Source organism: Syngnathus scovelli, chromosome 1, assembly GCF_024217435.2.
Source record: "Syngnathus scovelli strain Florida chromosome 1, RoL_Ssco_1.2, whole genome shotgun sequence".
Lineage (NCBI taxonomy): Eukaryota > Metazoa > Chordata > Actinopteri > Syngnathiformes > Syngnathidae > Syngnathus > Syngnathus scovelli.
The window spans coordinates 12,392,166-12,404,988 of NC_090847.1; the positions used below are offsets into that span (position 1 = coordinate 12,392,166).

At 41.6% G+C, this 12,823-nt stretch overlaps 1 protein-coding gene across 24 annotated transcripts in view; it reads left to right on the top strand.

Moving 5' to 3' along the window:
- The window catches only part of LOC125988574 (protocadherin gamma-C5), a 239,431-nt gene that overhangs the window by 111,049 nt on the left and 115,559 nt on the right, over window positions 1–12,823 (top strand). Inside the window, exon 1 of one of the 24 annotated variants that reach the window (XM_068650671.1) lies at window positions 1,223–3,989. The exons of 21 other annotated variants lie outside the window; for them this stretch is intronic. In XM_068650671.1, coding sequence (XP_068506772.1) covers window positions 1,578–3,989 — 2,412 coding nt within the window. In that variant the 5' untranslated portion in view covers window positions 1,223–1,577. Of the gene's footprint in view, window positions 1–1,222; window positions 3,990–5,296; window positions 7,954–8,661; window positions 11,447–12,823 lie in introns of those variants that run through there. 2 more of the 24 variants (XM_068650658.1, XM_068650661.1) reach the window with 2 other exon arrangements.

Sequence of the window (12,823 nt, forward strand, 5' to 3'; positions counted from 1 at the left end):
GTAGCGAGCATGCCGATGTTGTTGAATGCTGAGGAAGTTCTAGAAATAAATACGTACAAATTGAACAAACCCAACAGCTTTCTTTTCCCAATACTCTTCTGATGGGAGAGAAAAAACCCGTCGCTCGCAGTGGCGTACAATTTGCTATATGGTAATGTAAACAATGTTGCGTCTTCGTCCAGTTCGACAGCCAAAAAAACAATCCAGGTATGCCAAGTTTCGAACTCAAAGTCCTCCATGCATGTTCCTGTTTTGTTTTGTGCCGGTATAGGTACAAAGTAGTAATGTACAGCGAGGCATGAGCATGGACGGTGCCGATGATCTTTGTTTTGTACAAAAACAAAACAATGATCACATGACACATTCCAGAGGTTGATTGGCTGACGCGAGACGTGGCGACTCAGAAATTAATCCGCTGAGGGGCGGAAGCGTTTTTGCGTTGCACGTCGACGCGTCCCAAATAAGTAACATCCCACATCTCACTGTTAATAACGATAACAGTTATAACAATCAATATAGTAAAGGAGTATCCAATACTGGAAATCTAAAACGGTGTGACTTACGCCGTTACTTATAGCGCCGGTAGTCTCAACACTGCACATGAAGTGGATGTTTAATTTTGCTGTCCGTGGTGCTGAAGATTGTTGCTCATTTTTATCACTTTTTTGGACCAGTGTTGATCTAATAATTTGTACAATACGCACTGGGAGAATTTTTTTTTTTTAAAATTTAATGTACAATTATATTCTTATTATTATTACTTTGTCAATAGTACGGGAAAAAAATCGATCGGCTCCAGATACAATATTTAAGTCGACTATCTGGATCTAAATGATTTTGTTGTACATTATCATGATTGTAATTTTCTTAAAAATCAACTGAATTTTAAAACTGAATCGCTGTTTATAATTTAAAAACGTCTGGACGCAATAGCCTTTGTATTTTAAAATAATGTAATGTTTTCTTAATTAAGTTGACACAGACCGATTAATGATATATTAGAAGGTCTTGATTTTCTTACCTTCTTACTTAGTTACTGGTCTGTACTTTCAAATATTTACTTAACGTCACTATGATCTTGTGCTGGTATAATCAAAATATAAACGTATATATTTTCCAAACGTTAGTCATAAATGTTTTTAGTTTTTTGCATGTAAAAAATAATCACTATAATCCAGTGCTGTCATGATTGAAACATAAAATGCATATTTTTAAAACGTTAGTCATAAAATGTGTTTGCATTTTTTGTATGTAAAATTATAATTTGAAGTGGCACCATACCAATCAAAACGGTTTGTACTGTCTACGTTTAGACAGGGCGATTAAAATAGATGTGCAGTTCTGTGAACATGCTCTGAGTGCCGCTGGTGACACGTCAATGAATGAGAATGAAACGCGTTTGCGCAGGAGCGCTCCTCTTGAGCTCCTTTTAGAGATTCATTGGTGACAAACACGACGGTCTGCATGCTTCTAATTTAAAGAGGCATATTTTCTTTGGAGTCCGGTTTATTTTATACGTTTTTTACGTGAGCATTGGTTTTACTTGAAGAAGTCCTATTGTTATTTTTGAATTCACGATGGATTTTATGCGGATGCGCGCTATCAGAGGCCGATGGCGCACACTGTTTGTGATTCTTTGTCTGTGCGAGCTGGGCTCCGTGACTGGACAGGCTCGCTATTCCATACCGGAGGAGCAGGCGGAAGGCTCTTTTGTTGGAAACATTGCGAGAGATTTGGGCTTGGATGTTGGCAGGCTAGTAGCAGGTAAAGCTCGTATCATTACCAAAGGAGGCCGACAATATGTTGATTTAAAGCGAGACAAAGGCACACTTGTGATTAAGGAGCGCATCGACCGAGAGGAGCTTTGTGGCAAGACGACGCCCTGCAGCTTCACTTTTGACATAATTTTAGAAAATCCCATCCAGCTTTATCGAGTAACAGTGGAAGTTGTGGACATTAATGACAACAGTCCGTCCTTCCGACAATCAGAAATTCATTTAAAAATAACTGAAAATGCTGCAGTGGGCTCTCGTTTCTCACTCGAGAATGCGGATGATTCTGATGTTGGTATTAATGATATACATAAATACCTTCTTAAACCATCAGATAATTTTAAATTGGAAATACAAAGCCAACCTGATGGAGCAAAATTCATGGAAATGGTTTTACAAAAGCCTTTAGACCGAGAAAAAGAAGAGAGTCTCACGCTCATGCTGATTGCCACAGATGGTGGGGAGCCACACAGATCCGGGACAGTAAGAATTGAAATTGCTGTGCTGGATGCAAACGATAATGCCCCAGTGTGCACTCAACCTGTTTATAAGGTAGATGTGCCTGAAAATTCACCTGCAGGGACATTGATCACGACTGTTAGTGCAAACGATGCTGATGCCGACCTAAATGGCGACGTCACGTTTTCCACACATGCTACCAAAGGAACAGAACAGTTGTTTGGTGTAAATACCAAAACAGGAGAAATTAAGGTCTTGGGTGAATTGGATTTTGAAAAATCCAAGACGTATCAGTTAAATGTTCAGGCAAGAGATCATGGAGGCTATACAGATACATGTAAAGTTTTTATCAACATAATTGATGTGAATGACAATGTCCCCAACATAGAAGTCATGTCCTTTTCTCAGTCCATACCTGAAGATTCTCCCCCAGGTACAACTGTAGCTGTGTTTAACGTGAATGATGAAGACTCTGACGTCAACGGTGTTGTCAAGTGTTCCATTAACAACGACGTCCCTTTTAAAATTGAGTCTTCATTAACAGGCTACTACACCATAGTCACTGAAAACTTCTTAGACCGGGAAAGTGTCCCGGAATATAATGTGACCATAACAGTGTCTGACCAAGGCTCTCCACCTCTGTCGAGTAGTAAAAACATGAACGTTAAAATAGCAGACGTGAACGACAACCCGCCCAAATTCCATCAGTCAGAATACAGTAAGACCTTACCAGAGAACAACTCTCCCGGTTTTTCCGTGTTTACTGTAAGTGCGAGTGATGCAGACTGGGGCCAGAATGCCCGAGTGTCCTACTTCCTGGAGGAGAAAGAAGTTAATGGAGTAGCTGTGTCCTCTTTTGTTTCCATCAATTCTGAGAATGGTGTCATCCACGCAGTCAGATCTTTTGACTATGAACAAATCAAGTCCTTTGACTTTAACGTGACTGTCCGCGATTCTGGATCCCCTCCGCTGAGTTCTGTGGCCACAGTTCGCATCCTAATCCAGGACCAGAACGACAACACCCCGCAGGTCCTGTACCCGGTGCAGACAGGCGGCTCGCTGCTGGCCGAAATGGTGCCTCGTTCGGCCGACGTGGGCTATCTGGTGACCAAAGTGGTGGCCGTGGACGTGGACTCTGGCCAGAACGCCTGGCTCTCCTATCAAGTGCACAAAGCCACAGACAGGGCGTTGTTTGAAGTGGGCCTCCACAATGGAGAAATCCGAACAGTCCGCCAAGTGACTGATAAAGATGCTGTCAAACAAAGACTGACTGTTGTGGTGGAGGACAACGGGCAGCCCTCTCGTTCAGCTACAGTCGTTGTGAACTTGGCGGTGGCCGACAGCTTCCCTGAGGTGCTCTCAGAGTTCACTGACTTGAGCATGCACGATAAGGAGTACAATGACAAGCTGACTTTTTACTTGGTCTTGGCGCTGGCTGTGGTCTCCTTCCTTTTCGTCACATGCTTGCTGCTCATCATCGCAGTCAAAGTGCACAGGTGGAGACAGTCTCGCGTCCTGTACCACTCCAACCTGCCCGTCATCCCATACTATCCACCGCGGTACTCGGATACTTTGGGAACTGGGACTCTCCCGCACGTGTACAATTATGAGGTGTGCAGGACAACTGACTCTAGACAAAGTGACATGAAGAATATGCAAGCCATGAGTCAAACTTTAGTGAGTGTGGATGTAGCTGATGGGGAAACGCCACATGTGAATAAGGAGCTGTCGGGAAACTTTTCACAGATGTCAACATTGGTGAGTCAGTATTTCACCATTCTTTTGCTGTTTTTGTACCTGATAACGTCTGCTGCTCTCAGTGAGAGATTTCCATATACTTGTTAATTCAATTAACATTAAATATATGTTGAATGTCAACAAGCAGGAGACTTTTCTCAGATGTCAACCTTGGTGAGTGATGGTTTTCTCACAGTTTTCAGGCTCAGGGTGAATTTCTTATATGCCTTATCACTATACTAAGTTCTTTTGGGAAGAAAAGCAGTGTGTAGTAACATCTTTTTTGTTCATTGACTGTAAAGTTCATAGGAAAGTCTGTCAGCTTCTTGTGTTTTTCTTTTGCATTGATTTGTTGTAAATATGTTTTCAACTTGGTTCTTGGAGCCCCGCATCTGTGGTTATATAGTTTGTAGCCCTTTTGTTATCTTTCAGACTTGTCGTAATTCTTCTGGCTGAGGAGTTTCTTGTCTAAAATCTGTGTGGCCTCTTTCAACCCAAGCTTGTCTTGAATCATAAACGTTAACCTTTACTCATTCTCATAAAAGATGCTGAGCCCCCAGAAACGTTGTTGGTTATTTTTCTTTTAACTTAAAAGTAATTTTGTAGCCACTTAAAATGATCATCCTGGAAAACATTATCTGTTTCAGAGGTTACATCTCTTCTTCAGTCGGATGATGTTCAAATAATTCTTCCAGCCTTTAAAGTATGATGTACAACTCTTCCAATTTCAAAATTAAAGCCAAGATATCTCTTTGCCTCGTTTTGAGCAGTAAAGGTGCCTGTTTGCTTAGTGTCTTTTCATACTCCATTTAATGTCTCAATATCATACAGATATGCAGTGTTCACACCATTCATTAGTATACTCTGTGAGCTTTATGTTGTGTCAATATTATGTCACCGAACATCGGAAAAACGATTAGTGTACAATATCTATGATATATATACACTTATAAATCACATTGAACGAGTACAATGCATTCGTTATAATTGTACTTATACTGATCCTGAGCCTAATTGACCCAAAGTGAACATTGGAGCCTTTCGTGACTTTGTCTCTGTCCGTGGTCCTGAAAACCAAGTTCTACTGGATTTGTTGAACAGCGCTCAGTCAGAAGATTTAAAATCATTATTTTTATATCTTTTATAATAGTGCTCATGCAACTGTGTTGGTTAACTGTTGGTGCAAGTTATAACTTAAACAAGGATAATTAAATTTGTCTTGTCCTTATCTGACTTTCAACGTGTTTTTTTTTTTTAAATCAAGGCATACAATGTTTCATTTCTTTATTTTTTTTTTATTTCAGTCATGTCTACCATATTAGACTAACTTTACACATTTCACATAACGGACTCTAAGGGGCGCTGTTACATGTAAAATAGATGTTGCCTGCTCCGTGATTTGGTGCGGCTCCCTGCTCTGAAGCTGCCATTCGGCACAGGAGAGCCGTGCGTGAACAACGTACAACAATTGAGCTAAAATAGGCTAATATTATATTATTATATTATATGTGCCTCGTCATTTTTCGATCCGTTCACTTCATTAGAATAATTTTCTTTTAAAATGGAGTGGAAATATATTCATCCAAACCGTGTTGGAATATGGCGACGAGCGGCCTCCCTCTTTGTCTTTTGGTGTGTTTTTCTAAATGCAACGCTGGCGCAAATCCGCTACTCAGTCCCAGAGGAGATGAAAAAAGGATCGCTTATCGGAAATGTGGCCCAGGATCTCGGTTTGGATCTGAAAAGACTCCGTTCTGGGCGGGCCCGCATCGTGACAGGGGACAACGTCCAGTACGCCGAGCTGAGGGCGGACAAAGGGCTCTTGGTTGTCCACGAGAGGATAGATCGAGAGCAGCTGTGTGGAGACGTGACGCCGTGCAGCTTCACCTTTGAGATCTTATTGGAAAGCCCCATGGAATTGCATCCCGTGACCATCGAAGTGTTAGACGTAAATGACAATGCTCCCACTTTTCAAAATAGACATTTAGAATTTGAAATAAGTGAATTGGCAGCGCTTGGCTCCCGTTTTGTTTTGGAGAGTGCGTATGACGCTGATGTGGGCGCAAACAGCCTACAGAGCTACATTTTAACCCCGAGTGATAATTTTGTTTTAAAACAACACATAAGCCCTGGGAGCAGTAAACATGCAGAAATGGTGCTTCAGAAAGCTTTGGACAGAGAAGAACAGCCGCAACTCTCTTTAAAATTAGTGGCTGTAGATGGTGGGAATCCACAAAGATCGGGTACAGTAATTATTGACATTAACATTCAAGATATTAATGATAACGCTCCCGTTTTTAATCAAACTTCGTATACAGCTAAATTAATTGAAAACGCACTAAAAGACACACACGTTCTAACTGTAAATGCCACGGATGCTGATAGTGGGTCAAATGCACAAATAACGTACTCATTTTCAAAATCAAAACCAGGAATAACAGATTTGTTTCAGATTGACGAGGCGACAGGGTGCATATCTGTAGCTAAGCAAATTGATTATGAAAAATACAAAACAATAGAATTCATGGTGGAAGCTAAAGATCAGGGTGGGTTGAGTGACTCTACAAAAGTCGAAATAGAAGTTATTGATTTAAATGATAATGTTCCAGCCATAAATGTAATGTCCTTCACCAGTCCCGTGTCAGAAGATTCGCCCGTTGGTGCCACTATTGGTATCATTAATGTAAAAGACTTGGATTCTGGTGAAAATGGTCACGTCAGGTGCGCGATTGAAGGCCGCATTCCATTTAGGATTAAATCCAATGTGAGAAATTATTTTGCATTGGTGACTGACGCAAATTTGGATCGTGAAAGTCTGTCAGAATACAACATAACAATTGTGGCGTCAGATGGTGGCTCGCCTCCCCTTTCCACAAAAAAAACTTTTAATTTGAAAGTGTCAGACATAAATGACAATGCTCCTGTTTTCCCGGTCAGCATTTATAGCGCAAACATTGAAGAAAACAACTCCCCAAGAGTTTCTGTTTTAAGAGTGATTGCCAAAGACCCGGATGAAAATCAGAATGCTCGTGTCTCTTACATGTTGGAGCAGAGTGAAATCGGAGGAAGTCCAATCAGTGAATTTGTGTCCGTTAATGCAGAAAGTGGAGTTATGAGTGCAGTCCGCTCATATGACTACGAGCAAATCAAAGAGCTCATATTTATTGTCAGAGCGCAGGATGGAGGTTCCCCTCCCCTCAGCAGCAATGTAAGCGTTCGCATCCTGATCCAGGACCAGAACGACAACACGCCTCAGGTGTTGTACCCGGTGCAGACGGGCGGCTCACTGCTGGCCGAAATGGTGCCTCGTTCGGCCGACGTAGGCTATCTGGTTACCAAAGTGGTGGCCGTGGACGTGGACTCTGGCCAGAACGCCTGGCTCTCCTATCAAATCCACAAAGCGACGGACAGGGCGCTGTTTGAAGTGGGCCTCCACAATGGAGAAATCCGAACTGTCCGCCAAGTGACTGATAAAGATGCTGTCAAACAAAGACTGACTGTTGTAGTGGAGGACAACGGGCAGCCCTCTCGTTCAGCCACAGTCATTGTCAACGTGGCGGTGGCCGACAGCTTCCCTGAGGTGCTCTCAGAGTTCACTGACTTGAGCATGCAGGACAAGGAGTACAATGACAGGCTGACTTTTTACTTAGTCTTGGCGCTGGCTGTGGTGTCCTTCCTCTTCGTCACCTGTTTGCTGCTCATCATCGCAGTCAAAGTGTACAGGTGGAGACAGTCTCGCGTCCTGTACCACTCCAACCTGCCCGTCATTCCGTACTATCCGCCTCGTTACTCCGATACTTTGGGAACTGGGACCCTCCCGCACGTGTACAATTACGAGGTGTCCAGGACCGCTGACTCAAGAAAAAGTGACATGAAGAACATGCAAGCCATGAGTCAAAGTTTAGTGAGTGTGGATGGAGATAATGGTGAAACACCACATGTGAACAAGGAGTTGTCAGGACACTTCTCACAGATGTCAACCTTGGTGAGTGAAAGTTCTCAGTATTATTTTGCTCTTATTTTTTGTTTTAATCTGATCACTTTCACAGCCTCACAGGAGAACGTTAGTCTCTCCTCACTGGTCTCTATACTGCTTGAGATTTTTATTTTTATGAGTAAAACTCCATAACGAAAAAGCAAGCCTAGTGAATCAGTTATTGGATGTTTCCTTCTACAGTCTGAAACTAATATAGCTGTTTTATTGTCACAATGACAGGAATCTCATCACCAATTACTATAAAATAATTTTTTTTAGTGGTCTTAATTCCTTCTTCATGCCATGTCATGTTGGATGACCCATTGTCATAGTGTTTCGTGCAATTCAAACTGACAACGTTTATTCTGGAACTTATTTGGTTGTAATCACTTTTACTTGTGGTTTGTTTCCATTTTTGAGTGATATTTTTTTTCTTTGAATTTCCCAAGTCTTGCAGTTTTAGCACCACAGTCTGAATTTCACTTGGCATGTTTTTTTTTTCAGTGAACAGTTTTTCATCATCACAACGTCAATACCAAAAATTGCAAAAAAAATCCAAATTACATATAAAATATATTCCGTAAGCTTCCCGATTTATTAATAAAATGTACGTCAATTTGAAATAAACCAAATAACTGAAATCAACATTAATACATTTTTACTGATTTGTGATAATCAAGCATTTTTTTAAATTTTGTCTCATCAAAACTGCCACATTAATCATTTCCTTAGATGTGGTGTTTTTAATCTTAGTTTAAGCATGAATTTGATACAAGCACAAGCATCATACAGCATTGATGAGAAAATAAGTTGCATTACTCAATTTGAACTCAGAGGGACGCTGTAGGTCAAATCATCGGTGGGTCTGTATTCCACTCTATCTTCTTACTAGTGAGGACTATGAGGGGAAGTGGGGCGGTGTGCATCATTTGGGCTGGCGGCGAGAGACACGGACTCGCTCTCACTCGCTTGTTGTCTGAGGGGGTATAAACCCATTGTTTTCCTTTGTTTAGGACTTTAATTATAAATCTAGGCAACGCATCTTTTATTGGGATAATTTTGAGGGGTATATTTTACGATGGCAAACGGAATCCCTCCCAGGACATTGGATAGAAAACGGCACATCGTCTGCTGGCATCTGTCATTTCTCCTTTTCTTCATCCCATCGGTCGACGGAAATATAAGGTATTCAATTCCGGAGGAGATGAAAAAAGGCTCTGTGATTGGAAACGTAGCACAAGACCTCGGTTTGGATGTGAAGAGGCTGTTGTCCGGGCGGGCCCGCATCGTGACGGGGGAGAGCGTCGAGTACACCAAGCTTTTGGCAAACAAAGGGACTCTGGTGGTGAATGAGAGGATCGACCGGGAGCAGCTTTGTGGAGATGTGACGCCGTGCAGTTTCAGCTTTGAGGTGATTTTGGAAAACCCCACGGAGCTCCATCACGTGACTGTTGAAATTACAGACATAAATGACCACTCGCCGACGTTCAAAAGAAACGAAATTCGTTTTGAAATCAGTGAAATTGCAAACACTGGCGCTCGATTTTCCCTCACAAGTGCCGAGGACCCAGACGTGGGTCTCAATAGCCTGCGGGAATATTTGTTAACAGAGAATGGTTATTTCGTGCTGAAGCAGCATTCAAATACAGATGGCAAGAATTATGCGGAGATGGTGCTTCAGAAGCCGCTGGACAGGGAAACGCTCCCCAGTTTGTCTTTAAAATTAATAGCAGTGGACGGCGGCAACCCACAAAGGTCTGGTACAGTGAATATTAATATTATTGTTCTTGATGCGAACGATAACGCGCCTGTATTCAACCAATCCGTGTACAAAGCTGCCGTAATGGAGAATGCTGCCCTCGGCCATTTTGTCGTCACTGTTAATGCCACTGACGCAGACTTTGGGTCTAATAGCCTAGTGACTTATCATTTTTCAGACATGGACAGCAGCATGCGTGATGTGTTTGCCATTAATGAAAAGAGTGGTGTTATTTCTGTGAAGGGCGCTATTGATTTTGAGAAAAATAAGAAATACGAGCTGAGAATAGACGCAAAGGACCAGGGAGGATTGACGGACTCATGCAAAGTAATGGTTGACGTCACTGATGTAAATGACAACGCTCCCACGATGAGCGTGATGTCTTTCACAAGTCCTGTGTCAGAGGATTCCCCTCCTGGGACAACTGTTGGTATCATTAACGTTAAAGACATTGATTCGGCTGAAAATGGACAGGTGACTTGTAGAATTGAGCAAAATTCGCCTTTCAAAATTAAATCCAATTTGAGAAATTATTACACCTTATTAACAGATGCGCCTTTAGATCGTGAAAGTGTGTCAGAATATAACATAACTGTTATTGCCACAGACGCAGGATTTCCTTCTCTGTGGGCTAAAAAAAGTTTTCATTTGAAAGTCTCTGACGTCAACGACAATGCGCCGTTTTTTTCACGTGCTGCTTACAGCGCGATTATCTCAGAAAATAATACTCCTGGCATTTCTATTATGACTCTTAATGCTAAAGACCCCGATGATAGTCAAAACGCTCGCATTTCATACATTTTTGAGGATGCAAATATCGGTGGGTCTCCAGTGTCAGACTATGTTTCTATAAATGCACAAAGTGGAACAATACACGCAGTTCGCTCTTTTGATTATGAGCAAATTAAACAAGTGGACTTGGTGGTCAGGGCACAAGATGGAGGTTCCCCTCCCCTCAGCAGCAACGTCAGCGTTCGCATCCTGATCCAGGACCAGAATGACAACGCCCCTCAGGTGCTGTACCCGGTCCTGACGGGCGGCTCGCTGCTGGCCGAAATGGTGCCCCGTTCAGCAGACGTGGGCTACCTGGTGACCAAAGTGGTGGCCGTGGATGTGGACTCTGGCCAGAATGCTTGGCTCTCCTATCAAGTGCACAAAGCCACGGACAGGGCGCTGTTTGAAGTGGGCCTCCACAATGGAGAGATCCGAACAGTCCGCCAAGTGAATGATAAAGATGCTGTCAAACAAAGACTGACTGTTGTGGTGGAGGACAACGGGCAGCCCTCTCGTTCAGCCACAGTCATTGTGAACGTGGCAGTGGCCGACAGCTTCCCTGAGGTGCTCTCGGAGTTCACAGACTTGAGCATGCATGACAAGGAGTACAATGACAAGCTGACTTTTTACTTGGTCTTGGCACTGGCTGTGGTCTCCTTCCTGTTCGTCACCTGCTTGCTGCTCATCATAGCTGTCAAAGTGTACAGGTGGAGGCAGTCTCGCGTCCTGTACCACTCCAACCTGCCCGTCATCCCGTATTATCCACCTCGGTACTCGGATACTTTGGGGACGGGGACCCTCCCGCACGTGTACAATTATGAGGTGTGCAGGACCACTGACTCTAGAAAAAGTGACATGAAGAACATGCAAGCTGTGAGTGAAAGTTTGGTGAGTGTGGATGGAGCTGATGCTGACATGCTGCATGTGACGAAGGAGCTGTCTGGAAACTTTTCACAGATGTCAACTTTGGTGAGTTAAGTGTTTCACCATCTTTCCCATTTGCTGTTTGCCGATTTTGTTTTCATTATATATCTCCAACTTTTAGCATAAGCAGGATATGTTTTCAAAAGATGTGGCTGTGGATGTGTGATTGCATTTTCCTTTTTAAAGTACATATATTTTTACTTGGCTACATAGTGGGTCAAAACTCTATGAAGATGTGAAGGTATTGGTCCCCTTGAGTTGCTGCCAGAAATTCCTTGTTTTTAATTCAATACACCATATCAGTTTCTGAAATAGTATATAATATATTTTATTTATTAGTTTTACCCAATTATTGTCAAATTTAATAGATAAATAGATTGTATTATAGTGAACATGTAGATCGCGTACAACATCATTAACAAAAATGCTTACCTTTGCGATGTTTTTTTTTATATTCTCTGGAGGTCGACGGCCAATGTTGCTGTCCTTGGTGCTGAAAGCGTTGCTGGCTTTAATTGCTTATTTGATTGGAACACTTTGAATCTATTAATTAATACTTATATGAACTTATTTTAATTGAATAGTATTATTGTTATAATAATAATATTTTTATTATTGTTATTATTATTATTACTATTATTATTGTTGTTACTATTAATTACACAAAACAATATGGCTCCATATACAATATTTCAATCGGTTATATGCATCTAGTTACTAGATACTACTACGTAGATTCTAGTATGATTTTGTAGTAAAGTTTCATGATTGTAATCTTAAAATTTGATTGGATTTTCAACCCAAAATATGCTCATAATTTAAAAAAAACGTAGTCTGCACACAATAATAACATCAGCCTTTGTATATTAAAGGACTAAATTGTTTTGTTGATTATGTTGTTAAAAATCAGGCTTATCAATGATTTTATACGAAAGTTTTTTATATTGTCTGTTGTCCTTCATTAGCAAATTTAACTAATACTGTCATAATATGGGAAATATTATTTGATTTTTTCCAAAAATTACTTGTAAAACTTGTTTTTATTCTTTGCATGTAATATCATAATTTATAGGGCCCTCTATCAATATGCTTTGTGCGGTCTCTAAGTTGAGAAAGGGCGAAAAAATTAGAGGTGTAGTTCGGTGAAAATACTCTGAGCGCCGCTGGTGACACGTCATTGAGTGAGAATGAAACGCGTCCGCGCAGGAGTCCTCCTCTTGAGCTCATTTTAGAGCGTCATTGCTCATAAACACGACGGTCCAGTGGTATTTTGAAGAGGCACATTTTCTTTGGAGTCTCGTTTGTTCAAGACGTTTTTGAGTGGGCGTTGGTTTTACTTGAAAAAGTGATCTTGTTATTTTGGAATACACGATGGATTTTATGCGGATGCGCGCTGTCAGAGGCCGATGGCGCACACTGTTT